This window comes from Balaenoptera physalus (genome assembly GCF_965194825.1).
Source record: "Balaenoptera physalus genome assembly, chromosome: 12".
NCBI lineage: Eukaryota > Metazoa > Chordata > Mammalia > Artiodactyla > Balaenopteridae > Balaenoptera > Balaenoptera physalus.
The window spans coordinates 91,201,573-91,225,391 of NC_138897.1; the positions used below are offsets into that span (position 1 = coordinate 91,201,573).

The 23,819-nt window shown below is 57.0% G+C and overlaps 1 protein-coding gene across 26 annotated transcripts in view; it reads right to left on the reverse strand.

Annotated features, from left to right (window-relative positions):
* NCOR2 (nuclear receptor corepressor 2) overlaps positions 1-23,819 on the reverse strand; it is a 222,354-nt gene that overhangs the window by 134,861 nt on the left and 63,674 nt on the right. For all 26 annotated transcript variants that reach the window (XM_082418134.1, XM_082418153.1, XM_082418146.1 and 23 more), the window contains 4 exons: positions 16,750-16,967; positions 10,102-10,229; positions 6,881-7,058; positions 21-200 (listed from right to left, as the gene is read on the reverse strand). In XM_082418134.1, the coding sequence (XP_082274260.1) occupies positions 21-200; positions 6,881-7,058; positions 10,102-10,229; positions 16,750-16,854 (591 nt within the window). In that variant the 5' untranslated portion in view covers positions 16,855-16,967. The remainder of the gene's footprint in view (positions 1-20; positions 201-6,880; positions 7,059-10,101; positions 10,230-16,749; positions 16,968-23,819) is intronic.

Genomic DNA, 23,819 nt, shown 5'->3' on the forward strand with positions numbered 1-23,819 from the left:
ATTCCCCCACTCACACGCACCTGCTTCTTCTTCAGCTTGGAGATCTGCTGCTCTACCATGGTGATCTCGCGGTCCACCCGATCCATATTCTGGATCAGCTCCTCCTTGGAGAGCCGTGGAGGTACCAGCTCCAACTCAGGGTCAGCATGTGGGGGGCTGGGAGGAGACACCGGCTCCAGCTTGCCTGTCAGGCTGCGGTCCTGCAGTGGAGGAAAAACAGGCGTGGAATCAGCACAGGGGGCACCCCCATCCCCCAGTAAACCGCAAGTTTCCAGCCATGACTTCAGGCACCAACATACCGAGCATCTGTCGTGCCAGCCCCCATGTGCCAAATACAGGGTTGCTTACTGATCCCACCTCTCTGCCTTTGCCTTCACTGGTCCTCCTGCCAGGTGTTCCCTCCCCAGCCTTTTCCAAAGTGCAGATCCTTTTTATCCTCCTACATGCAAGTTTCCCCAACCGTCCCTCAAGTCGTGAAGCCCTCCCTCTTTCCTTTCCCCATAACACACCTCTCTTTCACCCCACTTACCCTGTCTGTGCCCTCCCACCAGACCAAACTCCTCGAGAACTGGCACCAAGACCCACAGCCTCCAAACACCCAAGGTCTGGCCTCAGGTGATGCTCCGTGAACACTTATTCACGATGCTCAGTCCAAACCAGCAAGTTACAGAATATCACACACAGTGCAAACCCAGTTTTGTAGACGATGTACACAAACACACAGGAAAACTATGAGAACGGGATACAGAGATGTCAAAAGTAGTTATCGGGGCAGTGGGGGAGAAGGTGGGTATTTTCACTTTCTTCTTTTTAATTTACCAGTGTTTTTCTGATTTTCCTTCACTGAGTATTACTCTTTGTGTAATGAAGTTGTTTTCAAAAATGTGTTAAACAAACAAGGGAATCCTTCATTGAGTTATTCGGCGACTCCTTCATTCCACCAACAAAAATAAAACCCAGTCCGTGTCCCGGAGCACTCACCTGTACAGCCCCGGGTTCAAATCCCCACCCACTCTGCCACCTCCCAGCATCATCAGGACCACAAGCAGATCATCTGCCTCCATTTCCTCATCTGTACAATGGGACAATTCCCACCTCCCGCCTGCTGTGAGGCTGGAATGAGTTAATATGTGCAGAGCACTCAGCTCAGAGCCTGGCACACTGTCAGAGCTCCACAGGCATTGGCTGGGGTTGTCCTGCCCCCAAACCCAGCCCCGCCCTGTGCCATCCTCAAGGCCAAGTCAGCAGCTGCTGGCAGAGGAGGCCCCAGGAGGAGCTCCAGGCCGCTGCTTCCCCACCCCCAAGGCAGCTGCAGCCGGAGGACAGAGGACACATTATTCCCGGGGACAACTGCAGCCCCAGGGCTGCCAAGTGCCACCCCACCCCCCAGCTCGAGTTGAGCAGAGGCTGTGCCATTCTAAGTCCACCCCTCCTGGCCTCGGGGTCTTGGTCCTACACACACACACACACACACACACACACACACACACACACACCACCGAAGCCCACAGGGCCCCAGTGTCTGGGGATCATCCTGGCCTCATCGTTGCCATCTGAGACGTGGGAGAGCTGGTGTCGAGACTCCCAGGCCCTCCACACACCCAGAACCCTGGGGGCAAAGGCAGAAAAGATCTCAAGCCCTTCAACAGCTCTGATGTGGCCCTGCCCCACGGCTCTGAGGTGGGCCTCCACGCTCCTCAGGGACGCCTAGGAAACCGAACCAGGCACCGTCCCAGTCCTCGGCACACCCCACATCCTGGCCCCGGCTGCGGCTCTCCCAGGGGGCTGCCACTGCATCCCCATTGCACAGATGAGGGTACGGAGAACCTGCAGACACAGGCCTGGCACGGCTCTAAGCCAGCGGTCGGCACACTTTCTGTAAAGGGCCAGGTGGAAAAACACTTCAGTCTTTGTAGGTCAGACGGCCTCTGTCCCAACTACTCACCCACCACTGTAGTGGGAATGCAGCCACAGACAGGACACAAAAGAATGGGCATGGCTGAGTGCCAATAAAACTTTATTTACAGACCCACGCTGAGGGCCAGTTTGGAGCTTGCCGAGTTTGCCAACCTGTGCTCTTAACTCACATAATTGTCACAGCCCACCCTGGAAGTCAAAATATGGTTTTCCCCATTTTCCAGATAAGGAAACTAAGGTCCAGTGAGATTCAACGACGTGCCCGAGGTCACCAGCCACAAAGCGATGGAGCCTTGGCTTGGAGGGCACAGGACGGGAGAGACCAGGCCTCATTCAGAACTCTCCAGAAGCAGGCAGAGCATGCAACCAGGTTGCTGGGAGTCCCACAGCAGAAACAGGGTCGTCACCATGCATTCATTCATCCCTGAGAACCATGTGTCTGGGCAGAAAAGCAAGAGCAAGATCCCTTCCAGGGTGTAGGACCCCCTGAAATTAGAGGCAAAACTGCAAATTAGAGGCAAAACCATGAGCGCGAAGACAGATCCCCTAGAGAGATACTCAGAAGGAGTGTGTGTGTGTGTGCGTGTGTGCGCGCGTGTGTTTGGCCCTAACTGCTCCCAAATAGGAGGGCGGAGGGCAGACACAGGGGCTGCAGGCACCTGACCCCACACACGCCAGACCAGAAGCAGCCTGCGCACCGTGGCGTCTCCGGGCCTTTGCACTAGCCATTCCGTCTCCTAACTGCACCTTTGTGCCACCTGAAATCAGAACCCCTATCCACGCCCCCTCCCCCAGCCCTTAACTGAGATCCGTCCCTTCCCTCTGTGCCCCAGAGCGCTTGGCTGGTCTCCCCCGACAGCCTCAATCATTTCTCAGGGTTCTTTTTTTTGCTGGGGGGGGGGGGGTGCTGCGTTGGGTCTTTGTTGCGGTGCGCGCGCTTCTCATTGCAGTGGCTTCTCTTGTTGCGGAGCACGGGCTCTAGGCGCGCGGGCTTCAGTAGTTGTGGCACACGGGCTCAGTAGTTGTGGCTCGCGGGCTCTAGAGCACAGGCTCAGTAGTTGTGGTGCACGGGCTTAGTTGCTCCACGGCACGTGGGATCTTCCCGGACCAGGCTTGAACCTGCGTCCCCGGCATTGGCAGACAGATAGTTAACCACCGTGCCGCCAGGGAAGTCCCATTTCTCAGGCTTCTTGAGACAAAAGGTTTTGGCGATATGGCTCCTGGAGCCCAATCCTGCTACCTGCTGTAGGAAACGACTCTCCTGCCCACCTCTGATCTTCCACCAGGACTGAGAAGGGACGGAGAGGAGCACAGCAAGAACAAGGGCTGTGGACAGAAGGCTTTCGGGGCCAGGACACCCTGCAACGGTTCATCCAACCCAGGGATAATTCTCAAAATGACATGAGCAAAAAGAAGGTTTCCATCCCCAAACCCCCCAGGAGCAGCGCAGGGGTGAGACGAAGAAGTTGGCAACCGCTAGCAACTGTTGGAAAAGTTGCTGGAAACTTTCTCTTAAATTCTTGATGGGGAAAATCCGTCTTCTTCAATGACTTCTTCCTTAAGGTTCAGGCTTAGCTTTTATTCTAAGCAAAACCACACAGGCAGATCCATCAGCTGACAAAGTGTGGTCTCTCCATACAATGGAATATAATTCAGAGTGACGTACAGACGCGTGGTAAAGCGCAGATGAACCTTAAGAACACGATGCTGAGTGAGAGAAGCCAGACATAAAAAGCCACATATCGCGTGATCCCATTGACATGAAGTGTCCAGAACAGGCAAATCCACAGAGACAGAAAGCAGATCAGTGGTTGCCAGGGGCTGCGAGGAGGAAGTGACTGCTTAATGGGTACCAGGTTTACTTCTGGGGTGATGAAAATGCTCTGGAACTAGACAGAGGTGGTGCCCAACACCGTGACTATACTAAATGCCACTGAATTGTTCACTTCAAAGTGGTTAATTTCATGGTATGTGAATTTCACCTCAATCTGAATAGAAGATGATGCAAGCCTGAAGGGCGAAGGGTGCTTTCTGCAGTGCTGAGTTTTCCAGGAATGGGACCGAGGGAGCCTGGCTACTGGGCCTCCAGATGGTTCTTCCGATGGCTGCTGGCCTTCATTTAGGCCCAAAGCCACAGGAGGAAAACAACAATCCTACACCCTCACCAGTCGCCGCTAGGTAGCAGTCGGCACCATTTTCCCCATCAGATGCCCTTGGTGTAAAAATCCAGGCCAACGTGGAACAGAAAAACTCATCATGTAAAATTACAGACACAGAGGCAGCAAAAGCCTTGGGGGCTGGAGAGGACCCCCTGGGGCTCCCCCTGTCTCAGACCCAGGAAAGGGCAGGGCCAGCCTCAGGCACCCAGAGTCCTCTCCCCCAGTCACAATGATGGGTTCCAGGACAGGCATGGGCCTCACTCAAAGGCAGGGAGATCAACAGCTTTGGCCTGGAAATGTGGAGACAGAGGGAAAGTTCTTTTTTTGACCTTGAATGTGGGAAGAAGAAGGCCTGGAATCTCAAACTTTCTCCTTGTTAATACACCAAGACCACGTGCAAGATGGCAGAGCCAAGAAATGGACAGAGATAGGGACCTGGTAACATGTCACCTGGATCAAGCTGTGCCTGAAGCCAACAACCCCTCGATTTCAGTTATATGAGCCAGGACTCCTGCCTAAACCAGTTTGACATGGGTTTTCTGTCCCTTTCAGCCAACGGGGCCCCAAGAGACAAAGAGATTTTCAGAAATGGTGCTGTTTGTGATGATTCTAAAGTCCCAGAACAAAGTTTGGTGAATCCCAAAGGAAGCCTCTGATGCCACAGGACTCCAGAGGCTGAATGCCACGGAAGCATTATAAAACAGGACATTTTTATATTTTACATTTTTATATGAAAAAGGAACACAGCCGGGGCCGGTGGGGAGGGAGGGGCTGTTAAAAAAAAAAAGGATCCCATCAAATTCCCGTCTCACGTACCCAGCTGAATTCTACACAGCAGATGCAAAAAACATCTGAACTCCCTCAGAGTTGTGTTTCTCCCCTGGCTTCTTCCCTTGCCCAAAATTTGCTCATACTTTCCAAATGTTCTTAACAGCCTGGAGCAATTACAGTAGTTGGTCCAGCCAGGCCCCAACACTGGGCCCATCACTCCCCCACACCCATGGGGTCCAGGAAGAGAAGAGAGAGAAAGACAGACAGACAGACACAGAGACAGAGATAGAGAGAAACAGAGATACGGAGACAGAAAGACATAGACACACACACACACACACACACACACACACACACACACACACACACCCCAGGCAGAGAAAGACAGAGACACAGGGACAGAGAGACAGAGACATACAGAGACAGAAGCAAAGACTGAGAAAGACCCACAGAGGGAGAGGGAGCACCCAGGGAGCCCTAAGAAGGAGAAGGAGAAGCAAAAGGACTCGCAGAGCCCCTGTCAGGCCTGGAGACCCTCAGAGGGACCCACAGGTCTGAGGACTCAGAGCCCAGTTCTGGAGAGATGCGCGGCAGGCAGCAGAGGCCCGACGGGGCTGTCCAGAGACACCCGTCAGCCTGTTCTCTGGGCAGAACCAGACACGAGCACAGGGATATGGCCCACTCGGGGCTCTGGTCCCTCGTGGGGGGGTGGACATCAAGCATCCCTGATGTGGCCCTGTGCCCCGCTTCACAGGCACGCCACTCCCCTACTGCCCACGACCCACTTCAGGGAACAGCTTTTCCGATGGCAACGTCCCTCCCAGGAGGCTGAGCAGTGATGGAACCTATGAGGAGGAGGCTAACGCAGGGATGGCAGAATGGCAGGCACGGGGGACCAGAGGGGAAGCCCGAGGCGGGGCAGCCTGGTGGGCAGACCCGGGCTACAGACCCAGGCTGCCTGGGCTTCAGGGCCCGCTCGCCACTTCCCAGTGACCGTGGGTGAGTGGCTCTCTTAGCCTGGGGCCCTGTCTATAAGAGGTGATCGCAGGCCGGGCTTCATCAGGCTGGGAAGGCACAATGGAAGGACACGCACGCTCAGCAAAGCACCCGGCACACGGTCAGGGCCTCCGTGTTAGCTTGTCACCATCATCGTGACCACCCCGGGAAACCCCTTTCCTGCCAGCCCCCCGATGAAGAACTGGCCTCAGCCTGAAATCCCACCAATCCAGTGTCAGGCAGAGAAGAGGATCCAGCAGGCCCGAGTGGGCCACTTCCCTCCCCTGTCCTGGCTCCCAGGCCCCACCCACCCCTGCTGGTGCTGCAGTGAGACGAGCACTGACCTCACCCAGCAGCTGGGCGGCCGTTAATGAGCTAATGTGCGTCCTCACGGTCACGAAGGAGCACAAAGGCACTGCTCAGCACGTGCGGAAAGGACATCCATCACGCAGCCGGCCAAGGATGAGCGTATCATCCGGCCGTAGTCCCTGCCCCACCCTAGGCAGTGACAGTGAAATGACAGCCTCTGAGGCAGCTGGGGGACCCTAGGGGACAGAAGCATCTGGGCCACTGGCTGTGATTCCTCCGTTTAGATACAGAGCAAACGAGCTTCTAGCGTGGACGGTCCTGAGGTTCACTGAAATAGCAGAAAAACCTCTCTCAGCAGCAAACCATGAGCGCTTAATCTGTGCACATTCTCCCCCTCCATCTCAGCTCGACTTTCTGCTTAAAGAAGAGTAAAATGCAGGCGCCCTCCGGGACACAGTGGTCCCCACAGGCTGGACACACTTGGGCAGCTGGAGGGGGCAGTGGGGGAAGCTGTCCCTCTCCAGCCAAGAAATGGCCCACAGAGCCAAGCTCGTCCCCGGACCCTCCTCTGGCTGCCCAGCCTCTGCACGCCCCGGGCTCAGTCCTTCTCCCAGCCTTCACCCAAGCCATCCCCCCAGCCCAGCACGCCCACCCCCTCCCTTGTTCCCCGCCCAATCGCAGCAGCACCCAAACCCTCAGAGGAGCTCCCGGCTGAGGCCAGGCCTTACCTTGGACAGGTCCTCGGAGCCCCCGGGCTGGCCAGTGGCCAACAGGGGCGAGGGCCGCAGCAGGGGGTCAGGCAGCAGCTCCAGGCGAGGGCGCTTGCTCTCCAGGAATTCCATCTCCGACTTGCCCAGCTCAGGCAGGTATGAGTGCGACTCGGGTCGCAGGTGAAGCTCCTGGGACCTGTGGGGGGCAAGGGCACACGGCATCACGTCTGCTGCCCGTCCTGCGGGAGGAGTGCCCATCTGCTCAAGGGCACACAGAGAGGCGGGACTCGAATACAGCTCTGTCTTCCTCCGAGTCGCATTCACTAACTACGTTTACAGCAAGAGAATGTACTGGTGATTGACTCCCTGCTCCCTCACTGAGGGTGGCCCCCAGACCAGCAGCCTCAGCCCCTCCTGAGGCTGGTTACGAATGCAGAATCTTGAGTCCCACCCCAGACCTACTGAATCTGAGTCTGCATTGAAACAAGATCCCTGGTGATTCACGGGGAAAGTCTGAAAAACACTGTGGGTCTCACACAGACAATAACACACATGATGCTATTTGCACATCACTCACCCAAAGCAGACATCACTAGCCGATCACAGCACTCTGGCTGCTCAACCTGGCCTTGCCTCCTTTTCAAGTCAGCCCAGCAGCCTTATGCAGAGATAGGAGCTGTCCAGCCTAATCACTCCCAACTAACTCTCCTTAACCCTCCTCCCCAGTTTACAGAGAAGGAAACTGGCCCAGAGAGGCCATGGCCTTGCCTGAGCACACACAGCTGAGCCACGACCCCCAGCTTTCACCTCCAGCTCCTGCTCCTTACCAGACAGCCCAAATACTGCCCCTGCTGAAATGCTTTTCAAGTTGATGTTTTTTGCCCAGTAAACTTAGAATAGAATCCAAACGCATTCCCCGCACCCTCAGGCCCGGCCTGGTCTGGCCCTCGTTCACCTTGCCCACTGCATTCCTGCCGCAGGGGCTATGCACTGACTAGGCTGGAACACTCCCACAGCAGCTCCTTCCAGGCTACCTCTTCTCCATCCTGTCTCAGCGCACGGGGCGCCTCCTCCTAAGAGCAGTCTTCCTGCCCACCAGACATACCCCATCCTCCTAACAGCAGTCTCCCTGCCCACCAGACATACCCCATCTCACCCCATCTCGTTTTCTCTTTCTCTGCAGCCATCACCATTTGCTTGTTGGTTCACGCACGTTTGGTGGCTGCCTCCCGCGTCCCAGAACGTCTGCTCCCCAAGGGCAGGGACATTCATCTGTCTAGTGCCTGGCATACAGCAGGCGTTCAATCAGTGCGCGTAGGCGGAATGAGTGTTACTGACTGCAATGTGGGCTGAGGCTCTGCTGCTGTCCTCTCCTCCCTGGGGGACCCGTCTCTCGCCAAAGCCAGGTCACAAGATGCCCCTCCTGCCCACCTGAGAACCAACAGCGTCACAATTACAAGATGCCCCGCAGGAAGCAGGTGGCGTCTACATTTAAACATGAAAAGGGCACCATAATAGGTTCGTGCCCCCCCCCAAGAATTCATGTCATCTCAGAACCTCAGAATGTGACCTTCTTTGGAGGTAGGGTCTTTGCAGATGTAATTAACTGAGATGAGGTCATACTGGATTAAGTTGGGACCTAAACTCAATGACAAGCGTCCTCCTAAGAAGAGCCGAGGACACAGACACAGAGGGGGGCAGAGACTGGGGTGATGCAGCAGCAGGCCAAGGAACACCTTGGGCCTCCAGAAGCTGGAAGAGGCCAGGAACAGGTCCTCTCCCAGAGCCTTCAGAGGGAGTGCAGCCCTGCTGGCATCTGGGTTTCAGACTTCTGTCCCCCAGGAACTGGGAGAGAACACGTTTCTGCTGTTTTAAGCCACCCGGTGCAGAGGGACTGAAGCCATGGCCCGCGGCAGTGGCCTCCCCGCGGGGCCCTGGCTGCCTCCATGCAACTGTGGCAGCACAAAAGGCCCAGGCCAGCTCTCCGGAATTCTGGTCCCACCTAGGCCATCCCTCAACCTCGCAGCCTCAGCAATGTGACAAAGGAAGAGACGATGGGACAGGGCCCCTGGGCCAGCCCAGCCTCAGTGGTCCCTGCTTGCCCCTAGAATCACTGCACATGGCCGGAAGGATCTGAGGGTGGAAGTTATATCCTGGCCCTCCAAAGCTCCAAACCCTCCCATAGTCCCCTCGAAGTTCACCCTCCTGGCCCCCAGCCACCTGGCTCAGCCCAGCCACCCGGCCTCCTCGCCTTTCTGGAACACTCCAAGCACATTCCCACCTCCAGGCCTTTGCACGCGCTGCTCCCTCCACCTGGAAGGCCTTCACCCCGCTCTCTGAGCGGCTGGCTACTTAGCGGCCACGCATCTCTCCCGAGAGGCCTTTCGCGGCCTCTCCAGCCAAACAGTAGCCCGTCCCTGCCCTGCAGGAAACAGGGCACCTGCCTCCTTCTGGAGTCACCGTGTGTGTTCGTTGCATCTCCCCTGCTAGACTGTGGGCTTCCTGCAGGCAGGGCTGCCTGTCTAAGTGCCCGCTGGGCGCCCGCAGCCTACAATAGGCCATTGCATGTTAGAAGCTCAGGACTCTCAAGAGTTCCCTGGTGGCCTAGTGGTTAGGACTCCAGGCTTTCAGTGCCGTGGCCTGGGTTCAATCCCTGGTCGGGGAACTGAGATCCCACAAGCCGCGTGGTGTGACACAAAGAAGCCGCAGCAGCTCAGGACTCTTAGCAATTAGTGCTGCTACTGTCTCAGGCACCCTGGGGCCCTGCTCTGGCCTTGGCCCTCCCCTCACTGGGTCCCCACCCGCCGTATGGCTTGCTCTCTCCCACCTGGATTTAAGGACGGCAAGGCAGGCCCACAGGCCCAGTCTGCCGGCTGAGGGATGGCAGAGGACTCGGAGAAAAGGGGATGACAAAGGGAGGGGAGGAAGGGGGCTCCCCACGTGCACCCAGCTGTGGACACGTCACTCCCAACCAGCAACCCAGCCCCACTCCCCCACTTCTTGGTGGTCACCCCCTCCTGCCTGGGCCACACACCCAGAGGCCACTGCAGGCTCACAGCGGGAAGTCCAAGGGCCACGTGGCTCTTCGCTGCCCATCCCCGTCCCCGTCCCAGCCACAGCCGCACCAGGACAAGGGCACAGCCTGACACCCCTTCGTTTAACACCGACCCTGCGAGCTCTTCGTGCGCACAGGCCTCCACTTCCCCGTCTGAGCAATGGACGCGCAAACCCCTCCTCACCTTTCATTCCCGGGCTGAAATTCGGACAGCAGGGAGGGCCTCCTCCGCTGGGGCTGGATGATGGAGCCAGGCGACAGGTGTGAGGCGTAGTCACGGGGGTGGTGCTGGTACTCAAGCAGCCCGACGTCCTGCAGCAGAGGACACAGACCATTGAGCACCTATCCCGCTGCAGTGCAGCCCACACAGCGAGGCAGGGCCAGAGCCCCCTGCCCGGTGCTGCTCCTGTACCCGGGGACCCTCCTACATCCTTTCCCGGCCCTCCGACCCAGTCCAGCCAGAGGACATTCCTGGGGCCAATCGCCAAGGAGAAGTGACACATTCAGCTAAAGGGCACCTGGTCCTGCCCTCTTTCCAGATGAGACAACTGAGCCCACGTGTTAGCAGAGACAAATGGGAAAAGGCACAACCTGCACATCCGCCATGGGTGCAAGTGACACAGCAAGACAAAGGCATCCACGCCAGGGGACAGCGGATGACACGGCAAATGCTGACGGTCTGCAAGGCTCAAAGACCAGATTCCAAAACAAAGCCCCAACGTGAGAGTCCCCCGTCTTACAGAGGGAAAACCTACACACGTGTGTCACATAGGCAAGAACAGCTCAAAGTCAGAAGGATAAACTCCAGGCAAAACATGCCTTCTTCAGTAATATGCCATCCATTACCCATTGCCATCTGTGGAAAAACTAAACACTAACAAATTAGATGTACCCCGATTAGCAACTACACCCTGATTTAAGACACATTAAAATGTTTAAAAAAAAAAAACAAAGCTAGAAAAGAGAAGCCTTTCAAAGAAGAAAACAGGACAGGCTTCCTATGTGTACCAATCTAAATCGATTAGTTCTGCCTGCAGAGAACACCCAGTTATATTGTGGGGTGGCAATCAATTAGTGATGTCTGACACGAGTAAGGCTTGGGAAAGCGTGGGATTGTAGGTGATTTATTTTCTTCTTGGCACCCTTCTTAATTCTCCCAATTTTCCAAAAAAATCTAGTCATTCTTTTGCTGTCTGGCTTTTTTTTTTAAGCAGTTATTTCTGCAAAGAGAATTAGATGATACCACGTAGGTGTGTTGGAAATGTATGTGTTTCAGACCCTCCAAAACAAACACATGTAAGAGGCTGGGAGGCTGGAGGCGAGAGAGGATGAGTAACCGGAATCAAGAGGGATTCTGTCAACCTCAGAGGCTGGAAATGAGGGAAGGGCCTTCCTGGGCAGCCCGATGTGGAAGCAAGAAGCTGCAAGGCCTCAGGCTAGAGGTATCTGTCCATCCCGTAAACTCTCTGAGTCTCAGTTTCCTCATCAGTGAAATGGATGCCTGAATTCCCTGGCGGTCTAGTGGTTGGGACTCCACGCTTCCACTGCAGGGGGCACGGGTTCAATCCCTGGTCGGGGAACTAAGATCCCGCATGCCGCACGGCGCGGCCAAAAAAAAAGAAAGAAAGAAAACTGAAACGGATGCCTGACCCAGATGGAAGGAGGCCTCTGTGTCTCCAACCAAGCATCCCCCTTAACTCTCCAAGGGTTTCCCTTAAGACTGAGGGCAGCTTCCAGAAGGCAGAGGACTCAGCCTCCCCCCTCCCCCACACCCCACGATGTCTTGCACAAGGCACCAGGTGCTAACGAAGGAACGAGAAGAAAGGGCTGAAGGGAGGGGGCGGCAGCTTCTGGGATCATGCCGGCGAGGCTGCCAGGCACAGATCCGGTGTGCACACGCACGCAGAGGTGTGAGAAGAAATCGGCAAGCACTGCAGTCTGCTGGGAGGAAAATTCCCTCTCACACAAAAGCAAAATGAACAAAGCGGCAGAGAGGCAGACGGTCCAATCCCTTGGGAGAGGGCCCCGGCAGGACGGCGCCTACCACTGCCAACTGAAGCGGGAAAAGGCACACGGCCCCCAGGGCCCCCGAGGCAGGCAGGGGCATGGGGCGGCCACTGCATGAACCCTTCTGGCCTCAGTTTCTCAGTTTGGGAACCAAGCAGGATGACCTCATTAGCACGGTCCCTCCAAGGAACATCTTGGGGGCCATTTCTGTGGTATCCACACTGATCTCCACCCCAGGGCTCTGAGTCCAGGGACAACCGAGGGTGCCTGCATCTCTACAGGAAGGCAAGAACTGGGGAGACCCCAAGAGAGACCGAAGGTGGGGCTCACTGTGGTCACAGGAGCCTGAAGACACCAGGCACTCAGGCTGGAAACCTCCAGCCACGTCTCAGAACGCAAGAACCCTCCACGTGTTAACAAAACATTCCAAACCCACCTGCTGCCCTCACACATGTACGTGGCCCAAGCAGGCTCCTGGGTCCGCGACCCTTGGTCTGGGGGGAGCGCTGAAGACGAGAGGATTCAGATCCTACTTGAGAGCTTGTTGACGGGACCGCGGCACCTGAGCGCACGGCCAACACAGCCCTGCTGGCCTCGGCCTAGACCCGTCCCCGTGCCCGCGAACTGGGTCACGTGCGGAAGGACCATGTATCCATTTGTGACAAACTGGAAATGAAACAGACTGGTCCTTCCCACAGAGAGCCTGATAAGCACTGATCTAGGGCAGGAGTCAGCAAACGGGGCCCAAGGCCAAAGCCAGGCTCGGCCTGTTTCATCAGGTGTCACTGGCACACGGCCATGGCCATTCCTGTACGTGTTGGCTGAGCTGCTTTCACGCTAGGACGACAACAGTGCCGGAGTAGTTGTGACCGAGACCGAGTGGCCGGAAAAGCCTGAAATATTTACAGAGAAGGGTTGCCAATCCCTCCTCTAGAGGAAAAGCCCACAGTGTACCCTGGGGGCCATTCGGAAGAGGATACTAGCGGGCACGCTGTCGTCATGACAGCAGCAGCATCAAAGTCATCAACACTGCACTGTATCAGTCACGCTTACTCAGCCCGGGCGTTGTGCAGAGGCCTCGGCACACGTCAACTAACTTGATCCTCAGAGTCTTATAACTACCCTCGCTCAACTGATGGGGAAACTGAGGCACAGGGAGGTAAGACCACTCGTCCAAAGTTTCACAGCTAGGAAGTCACTGAGGCAGGACAGGAATGCCAGCGGTCTGGCTCCAGAGTCTGCGCTCTGAAAAGCCCTTCTTACACTAAGGCACAGAGAGGCTAAGTAACTCGCCTAAGGCCACACAGCAGGCAGGAGTGGCGCTGGGATTGACTCCCGAGACTTTGGACTTTAATGTATTCATTTAGTGCAAAGCTTGCAGGAACTCGAGAGAGCTCAGGGGGTCCCGGGGGGCTTGGGAGAGAAGGCAGAATCGAGCTGGGCTCTAGAAAGCTGGAAAGGAGACAAGGAGGGGAGGATGTGTTGGGACCCTCAATCCTGGGAGACTCTCAGTGCCAGGAGCCCGCCAGGACCCTCAGGGAAAGATGTGGGGTCCTGATACTGCGGGGGAGGGCAGCCGAGACCACAGAGAAGGAGAGAACAGGGCTCAGAGCGGCTCTGAGGGTGGAGCAGGTGGGACTGAAGGAGCCATGCGCACCAGCACCATGAAGAGAGGCTCGGAGTGCGCCTGAGGCTGGCTCAGGGGAAGCACACCTGGGATTAAGCCCTCCATCTGCGCCAGCGTAACACACCAGGCAGCCCGGACATGACGCAGGCCGAGGCGCAGGCCAGCAGAGAAGGCAGCTCCCACCGCCCCTCTCAGAGTGCAGAGCCTTCTTGGTCTCCAGCCACCCCGCCAGGAGGAAGGAGGCGACTGCCACGTACAGACACCGCCCCGGGCACCTCGCAAACACCCGCCAGTGATGCTCAGGCCCACAACACCCATACTGCAGATGGGAAAACTGAGGCTGCCCCCACGGGGTTAAGTGAGCAGCCGAATGTCACTCAGTGAGTTGGGAGGAACAGGGATTCAAAGCCACATCTGGAGGTTCTTCCGGGCTCCAGGGGGGACCCACCATCAAAGCAGCCCCGTGCCCAGAAACCCTGGAAGAAGCCTCCAGGGCCAGGAGGTGCCACCCTGGATGCAAGCCTGTTGGGAGCAGGTACAGGAGTGAGCTGAGTCCCAGGAAGGTCACAGGTCACGGGGTCCAGGCCCCGCCCCCTCATTCCAGCAGACCTGCCTCAACTACTGTACAAGGAGCTGGGACCCCTGGGTTCCCACCTGGCCCTTGGATGGGGCATTTGCCTTCCACGCCTTTTCCCCTTTTCCTCCGCCCTCTGTCTTCCAAAAACCCTCTGCCCCCCAAAATGGGGGCATCTCACAAACCCTGCCTGTACAGGGGGCTGGCGGTAAGGGGTTAGGGGGCACAGGGCTGCAGGGGGACCTCCAGATTACAGTCCCAACACTCACCTCCCACCAGCCGAAGAAAAGTGGCTCCAGCCCCGGACACATGACCAGGAGAGCAAGACCCCCCCAGGATGCCTAGAATTCTTGTTCCTGCCTTGCCAGTAACAAGCAGGGGCCCCCAGCTGGGTCGCCCCAGCACGAGGCAGGGTGATCAGGAAGTGGGGCCCCACTGCTGCCACCACACAGGATAAGGATGCCCCGCCTCGTAGCTACCCAGGGCCCCTGCTCACCCCCGGCCTCAGCCTCCTGCCCGGAGGAAGTGACCACTGGGTCCTACCCAGCCGCATCCTGCATCACTGACGGCCCAGCGGGAAAAGTGCGGGCAGTGTCTGAGATGAGCTGGTGACTCCAAATGACTGTGAGAGGGCCCAGCTGGGGCAAAGGATGGGGGGATTGCAGGATGGCAGGGGCCATAGGGACTCAAGGACTAACCGAGGCTGGGCCCGTGGGGAGGGAGTGGGAGAGGGGTAGGAACCTGGCAGGAGGGGACGAGAAAGAAGAGAAACCAGAGGCAACCACCAGGAGCCCCCAGGGGAGGCAGCCCCTCCAAGCAGCTATAGTGACAGTGACAATATTGTAAGTGGACATAGCTGGCTAAGTGTCTGCCAGGCACTGTCATAAGGACCTTCCACAGATCATCACGTTTAATCCCCAGGAGAATCTAGGAGACAGATGCTGTCATTACTCCATTTTATGGATGAACAACAGAGGCTCAGAATCATTAAGCGACTTGTCCTGTTTCCTCACCTGCAAAATGTTCCCCATCTACAAAGTACAGGGCATAAGGGTACCCTCACTTCAGTGATAGAGAAGCAAGTGCAACTGTATACATAAAGGGCATAAACAAAATGCTCACCCGGTAGTAAGCACTCAGACGACAATGCCTATTTTTGTTATTGTGATTATGATAAAGGTAATGACCACACATAATAGTAAATGACCCCCAGGGGCACAGTCCTTGGCCCTGGGCACACAGTAGGTGACCAATAAATAGTCAACCATTTCACAGGGGCTCAGAGTCCTGAAGCTGAAGCCGACTGCCTTCTCACGGTGATTTAACCCGAGGCCTATTATTTAACCTCCCAGCCTCAGTCTCCTCATCTGCAAAATGGGAGGATAATGCAAGGTGCTCTTTCATTGGGTTGTGAGAATTCAACGACTCCATCCAGAATGTGCCCGTTTATCACAGCTGGCTCTCAAAAGCATCTTGGGGGCCCAAATCCTCAAGAGGTCACTGTTTCTGGGACACCCCCAGGCTGGTCCAGTGGGCTCAAATGCAAAAACATCTTGCTCATGGAAGACAGAAAAGCCCTCCCACGCCATTTCCTCTCTGCATCTCAGGAGGGACCACACCAGCCAAGCAGGACAGACACAGGCGTGTTCACATAGGGGCCAGCACAGCAAGCTTTGACCCCAGCTGCAACTGCAAACCCTCACAGCCCCTCACCAAGCAGCCAGGAGGTCAAACGGGGGAGGCCCAGGACCCTGAGAGCCCTCTGGCAAGCCCCTGAGGATACAGAACAGAACCAAGCCTCATCCTCAGGGCCACACGCAACTAGAGATGAAGTCAGGAAAGGGGGCCCCCACTAGGAGGTGGACAGAGTGGGGTGCAGCTCAAAAGGGCTGACCAACGGGACTTCCCTGGCGGTCCAATGTTTAAGACTCCACGCTTCCACTGCAGGGGGCACGGGTTCGATCCCTGGTCAGGGAACTAAGATCTCACAGGCCATGCGGCGCAGAAAAACATATTTTTTTTTTTTAAAAAAAGAGCTGACCAAGGGCACGCCCGCTCCCTCCCCAGCAGGCCACCACCCCCACACACAACGATGGGGAGACCCCCCTGTGAGCAGAACTAACCCCTGCGACCCCCGTGTCGGGGATTCAGAGAATGACATGCGCTGGACCCCATTGTCTCAGAGCGCTGGGCACCACTGCAGTGAATCGGCTCCAGGCCCTGAGGACTGGGGAGGGGAGCATCTGCGGGCCATGGCCCCTAGGAAGCCACCCCAATCCTAAAGCAGGGGAGCCCGGCTGAGGCTGGGCTGACAGTGTATACAGCAGGAGCTCCACGTCTGCATGCAAATCCCACAGCCGACTCAGAGGCAGAGATCCCAGCTCAGCCTGGCCCTGGGCTCCATCTTCCTAGCTTTAAAATGGGAGCTAAGAGATTTTACCAGCTGTCCCCAGGACACAGATGCCAGTGGTCTCTGCCAAAGCACCCCACCTCCCCGCGGGGGACAGTGAGGCCTGGCGGGACACCGTTGGAGCCGCTCCAGCCTCAACTCCAAGGAGAAATAGGAACCCGGTGACAAGAGAAGGCCCCAAAGGTGACCCCAGGCGCACATTCGTGCCCCTTACCGTGTGTGGCCGGGCGATCTGCACGGGGTAGGAAACGCCGTGGGGCGGGTAACGGGGCTCGGTGGCCCTCCACGTCTGTGCCACGGGCTGCGTGGACCCCGACATGGTGGTGGGCGTCCAGGGGGGCTCGTGGGCCCCTGTAAGCTCCCTCTCAATGGTCTCCAAGGATTAAAAGCCAGTCTTCGTCATCTGCTTGAGGGCCTCCCTGTGCCAGGCACCTGTGAGGAGACCAGAAAAGCAAGGAAGATCAGTCACAGGGCGGCTGCTCCTTGCGGACCCTGCCGGGGCCCCAATTCCTTCCTGTGGCCCCTGTGAGGAAGCGAGAGCACACAGGGGTCCTCCGGGACCCTCCTCCGTGCCACTGGTAAGCTCCGTGCCCGTTGACAGCAGTGGGAGACGCCACGTGGTGTCTGAGGCCTCTCCCAGCCACAGGCCAGCAGCTGCTGCACAAGCCACATCGGTGACAGCCGTGTCTTCCCCCGCTGCCAAGGCCCTCGCTCAGCAGGCACGGGAGCTCTAACTCTGCGGGCATTGCCCCCACGACCCCCCCATGGCTCCCAAGCACCCTCAGCCCACCCAACCCCACCCCAAGTCCTCTGCCAGTTTGAGTCACCAGGGCAAGGTTCCCCGAAAGCACCTGGCAGCTCAGGCAGGCAACTGCTGGGCCTGTCCCAGGAGGGGAAAAGTCCGTACAACCGTCCAGGGTGATGGTGGTGAACAGGGTCGGCTCGGGCAGAACACAGGTCACAGTGCAACCCCGGGCAAAGTCGGGCCTGCCTGGGCCTCCCAGTGACCCTCTGAGGAGGGTGAGTGACACTATGATGGGGGAGCAGGACAGACGTGAGGTTGGCCCGGACGTGAGCTGAGAGCGAAGCGACTGGGAGCCCGAGGGCCACACCGGGGAAACAGCCGAGGACACGCATGAGAGCCAGCTGGGCCCCAGGTGGCTCCCGGAGGGGCAGGCAAAGGATGCTGTCCATGGGGAAGAAAGCACTCATGTGTCCAGGATGGAAGGAACCCACTGGCTTTACAGATGGGGAAACTGAGGCCCAGGACGAAGAAAGGACTCCAGTCAAGAGAGCAAGAGAGCCCCTGGTCAGAAGGGGCCTTTGCCCAGAAATCTCCGGGGGCCCCCAACCTCCCCAGGACCCTTCTCTCCCTTCTCCACCAGCCACTGCTCCAAGCAGCCTGCCCGAGGTATAACTGGCTCCGCCGCCCAGGCCCGGGTTGAAAGCCTGGCAGGTCTCGGGTCTCCTCCACACTCAGCCACTCAGAAAAGGGGTGTCCATCAGGCCCCTGTCATGTGCAAACCTCCCACTCACACCCACCACCCAGGAGATAAGGAGAATCCAAGGTGGCGCAGCGGCCCGGCACCTGGATGCCCCCATGTGATATACCCTCTCGGGCTGGGGTTGCATCTCATGTGTACCCCCAGCTCCCTGTAATTTCATCACAACGTCCCTCATCACCCTGCCCTCCACTGACAACTGTCTTTCAAGGGCGTGGACGCCCTAAACCTCTGCCCTTTGGAGGTCTGATGTGGAGGGATATTGGGAGGGAAGATTGAGATCATGGTGATCAAAGGAAGAACAAGACCCCCTTCCCTCCCATCTGGGGGCCAAGACTGCATCCCACTCCCCACCCCCATCTCCTGCTACAGTAGACTCGACTTTCTTTTTAGGGACCATCTTCCCTCCCCAGACTCCAGGTGTGATCATGTGATCTGGGCCTGGCCAATCAGATTCCTGCTTCCCCTGGGGCAGTGATTGGTTCAGGGATGGGCATCTGACCCAATCTGAGCCAATGAGAGTCAGTCATGAGACTGAGAAGGAACCAGAAACAGGCACTATCCACTGGGGCTGTAAGCCAGGAGGATGAAAGCCTGGAGCTCTCAGGGGCCACCACTTGGCAGGGACCTACCCGAGAACATAGCCCCAGGAAGGCAGATTTGAAGGGTAGAGAGAGCACAGCTGGGTCCTGATACAGCCATGCCTGAAGGCAGATCATAGCTGCTACTTCATTTAGGGAAGCCAAGGCACTCCTTCTGTGTGTTTTGCCTTTGCCAGCCCAACCCAGCTTTCTGTCACTTGCCATCAAAAGTTCTGACTCACCCAGAGAAGGAGGGAGTCACAAAGGAGGCAACCTTTCCATCGGGTGCTGTCAATCCTTCCAACACTGCAAAGCCAAAGAATTCCAGAGCCCAAACTGCCACACCTATGACCACCTCAGGAAAAAAGCCCACGTGGACTTTTCCCAGACACCGAGGCAGGATGCACTGTGTCATTCTCACGAACGTGGGAACAGTCCTGCTCAGCAAATGGGAGCTACTATTATTACAGTCACTAGTACTGTCACTGCAGTAGTTGCAGCCCGGTCGCAGCGATGCTGTGGACATGGAAGGGAGGCAGAGCTGCCGCCGCCAGTCCCCACCAAGAGCAACGTGGCAGCCCTCCTGCAGCCCAGAGACAAGAGACTGGCCTTGGGAGAGGGGTCAGTTGTGGCCACCAGTGCTGGACCCTGTCCCAGAATTCCCTGTGTCCCAGCTCATCACAAAGCCCAGCAGACCCTGGTGGTCTGATGCAGCAAAGCCAGCTCTATTCTGGCCTCTCTCTGGGTTTTAAACGGTTGCCCGCTCTCTGCAAGAGGAAGAGGGCAGCACCTGGGCAGAGAGAAGCTCAATCTGCGTGCCTTTCCAAGAGCGCCACGCGCAACTTCCAAGTTGCTATGTGACTTTGCATTGCATGAGGCGGCGAGAAGTCTAATTTACCAGTAGATTTCTAACCTCCTTTGCCTAATGAAATGCCGACTGGGGATGGCATCCCGGGAAAGATGCTCACGGCGTGCACTGCATGTGGGCTCCAGAAGCCAGGGAAGTGACACCTTTTCAAACCAGCCCTGGAGAATCCTCGGCCACTTCCCCACCCTCCTCGTGCCAAGGCCTGGCTTCCCACGACCTCAACGTTCACAGAGTGTCCACCACCGAGCTTGGGGTTCATGCCCCCACCACCCACCTGTCAAAGGATCACTCCGCCGGCTCCATGGCCCAGCATCCTCATGTGCAGGTGGTCCCCAAAGCCAGGGGACTCTGGGGATCTTGCACCTCCTGCATTCACCACGAGCTTATTTTAATAAGCTCCATTTCTATCTCCCCCAACCTTAGCCACATTTTTCGCCAACTTGAAAAAAAAAATTTATTTTTAGGAAAATAGTTTGACAGTTCCTAAAAACGTTAAACATAGAATTACTGTAGGACCCAGCAATTCCGCTCCTAGGCATATACCCAAAAGAATGGAAAACAGAGACTGAAACGAATCATGGTATTCACAGCAGCAGTATTCACTATAGCCAAAGGTGGAAACAACCCAAGTGCCCATCAACCAATGAGTGGAGCAATAAACAGAACGTGGTCTATCTGTACAACGGAATATGGTTCAGCTATAAAAAAGAACCAAGCACTGACACGTGTCACAACGTGGATGAACCTTGCAAACGTGATGCTAAGTGAAAGGAGCCAGACATGAAAGGACAGATACCATATGATTCCACTTATAGGAAACGTCCAGAATGATAAATCCAGAGACAGAAAGCAGACTGGAGGCTGCCAAGGGCGGGGGGTGGGATGGAGCGGTGTGGAGCGACTGATGGGTATGGAGGTTACCATGCAATGATGGAAATGTTTCGAAACTAGATAAAAGTGGTGTTTGCGTAACACTGTGAACGGCGGGGCAGGGGTGGGGATTAAGCTTTGACTTCATCAGCAACACTTAGAGGTGCATGCCAAGAAAAAACATGACATTACTTCATCAAAGACAAGGGTAGGAGAGGACGAGAGCTACCCGTGGGGCAACGTGGGGGTCTCCTGGATCTGGTCTTGGCTGAAAGGGGTTCTGAGAAATGGATCCAGGCTGGAGCAGGAATGTGATACAGTGGCCCCAGTATCACTGCAGGGTGTGGGAGCTTTGGGGTCAGGAGAGGGTGGTGGACATCCGTTGATCTCCAGACTCTTAGGGGTCCCCACTGTGAGCTGAGCTCCAGGCTAGTGAATGAGGCATGGTCCAGGCCACAGAGGGTCTCGGTGCCCCGGCGGGGTGCAGACAAGCAGCAAATAGTGATTCTGAGAGCAGGCTGGGGGCTCTGGAAGCCTTGGGGAGGGCGAGGGGGTGGCAGGGAGAACTTTCTGGAGCGTGAACAAGACACAGCCGGGGGAGGGGGAAGTGGAGGGGGCTCCAGGCAGAGGCCACCACCTGAGCGAGAACCCGGAGATGAGACCAGGCATTTCGTGCTTGAGAAATTCATCAAGTCATTCAAGGCCCACGGGCCACGGAAAGGATGGATTTTGTTCAAAGGGCAATGGGGAGCCACGGAAGGTGGTTGAGGGAGAGAGGAAAGGATCGGGGTGTTTGACAAGCAGGCGCCGTGAAGAGCAAGTGTGGAACCCAGAGGCCTGGGGGGCTCTCGCAAGCGTCCCTGCACGCGATGACACCGGTGGGATCGGGATAGCAGGAACAGAGAAGCAGCGGCAGACAGCGTGCAAGTCGAGAAGGAGACTGCCAGCCGAAGACACATCTTGCTCTGGGGGTGAGGGAGGCCGAGCGGCCCCCCAGGGACAGGGGCCTGTCATTCCCCCCTCAGGCAAGGTGCCTCGGGGCTCCGTCCTCAGTTTCCTCCACTGTAGACAGGGAACATGCGCGTCCCTGCTCCACGGACCCAGGAGGACAGCACACTTGTGAAGGGTGCCTGGTAAACAGCAGGAGCTCAATAAGGCAAACTCAGCCAGGTTAGGGCTCCACGGAGGAGAGAGAGCGCTCTGGCGAGGTTAAGGGCTTGCTTCGCCAGGTGGCTTGGGATGCTTCTGACCCCATAGGATGGGGACACCGCAAGCCCCACCGGGCCTCGCATACCCAAACCAAAAACCACGGGCCCACAGAGCCGGCTGGGGGAGGGCTGCAAACTGCAGGCCCAGCCCATGCTGGGAGCACCTGTGCACACGGCCAGGGCCACGCAGCCGCCCTGGGAGAGCCCCATAGGCTGTGGGTCTGATTCGGCAGCACCCCACAAGCCTGCCAAGCCCGTGTTCCATCCACGGAGAAAGCTCACTGCCTGTGATTCTGTGTCTGCCTTGCAGGGCCTAGCATAGCGCCGGGCACACAGCAGGTGCTCAACGAACGAAACTGTCAGGCGGAGGTGAGCGCCAGTAACACGAGGTGAGGCTGGAACCCGCCACACCTGAATCCCCCTGACCCTGCTGGGCAGAGGCCTCTTTCCGGGGGGAAGTTTCTGTCCTGCCCGGACATCCCGTCTCGGGCCCCAGGCGAGACGGCCAGGGAGGCCACACCAAGACACATTCCACAGATTTTCCGTGTCCGAGCAGCCAGGCTCAGATCAGGGAGGGTGGGGTTATAGCCACTGGGGCTGGGATGTCTCTGAGAGCACGGGGAGGCGGAGGGGGTGTTTGTTAAGGGGCTGGAACGGAAGCTGAAATGTGCCTGGGAGCCTTCAGACCTGAGCCCAGGAAGATGAAAGGGGAGCTGTCTGCCCTGCACGCGCCTGACATTTTCTTGGAACTAACGGGACCGACGCTGGGACTTGTGGCAGGTGGGGAAGCTTCAGAATTCAAAATCAGCTGCCAGGCAGGAGAGAGGCCCCCCGGCCCCAGTGCTGACCTGCGCGCTCGTCAGAACCCCCCGCGGCGCTCGAGTGGCCGCCAGTCCCACAGAGGGGACACGGTCTATGACACCCCACCCCAGCCAGCCTGTCTCGGGCCAGGGACACACACATGTGCTGGGAGCCTGTGGGCAGGGACCCTGCCGGTCTCCTGAGTGTCTGACATATAGTAGCTGCTCCATAAATGTTTGTTTTAATTGACTGCTGAATCCCCCATGAGGGGCATGGTGCCTGGCACACAGTAGGTGTATTATTTTCCCGGAGCTGCCATAACAAACTGCCACAAAGTGGATGGCTAAAAACAACGGAAATGGATCCTCTCACTGATCTGGAGGCCAGAAGTCCAAAATCAAGGTGTCAGCAGGGCCGCACTCCCTCCAGAGGCTCCAGGGGAGGATACTTCCTTGTCCCTTCCAGCTCCTGGTGGCTCCAGGTTTCCTTGACTTGTGGCCCCATTGCTCCAATCTCTGCCCATCTTCCCACGGCCTTTTTTCCCGTGTGCCTGTGCCCGCTCTTCTTATAAGGACTCCAATTATATTTAAGGCCCACCCTCTCCAGTATGACCTCATCTTAACTAATTACATCTGCAGAGACCCTCTCTCCCAATCAAATCACACTCATAGGTTCCGGGTGGACATGAATTTGGGGAGGACGTCATTTAACCCAACACGATAGGCGCTCAATAAATATTTGCTTTGTTCACTGCTATATCCCAGAGCCTGGTACAAAGTAGACTTCCAATAAATATCTACTAAACAAAAATGTGCCAGGCAGCCTGGCCCGAGGAGAATGGAGACCCGGAAGCCAGCACTGGGGCAGGGGTGGGGGGATGGGACAGGACTTGAGGACAGAAGCAGTTCTGGGGTGTGAGGTTAAGCTGCTATGGAAACACCAGCTACAATGAAGCTGACTGTTCCCACCTTGTGTTTCTAGCTTCTGGCATGCTGTAAACATCGGGGACCGGCCAAGCATTTGATGGCCACCTTCAGCAGGGGCTCATGGCACAGAACAGATGCCCAGGAACCCAGCTCTGAACTAAGTCATAAGATGCAGATGGGAAGTGGCATGGGTGAGCCTCACCCGGCCTGGCTCACGGGAGCCTGTATGGCCCACGTGGACAGGGGCGAAGGCAAAGTTCCTGCCCCCCTGCCCTGGTTGCTCCCCATTGTCAACCACGCTTTATAGGCACCTCCTGCGGGACAGGTGCCGGGACGCAGCAGCGAATAACAGACCCAAACTCCCCGCCCTCGCGGAGCTGACATTCCTCTGGGTGAGACGGGAGTAATTATAGGGTGGTGGGCAGTATCTGTGCTATGGAGAAAAATAGAAGCGTGAGGTGGGTAGGCAGGGGATGGGGGGTGAGGTGCAGTTTTAAAGTGGGTGGTCCGGGACAGCCTCACCGGAAG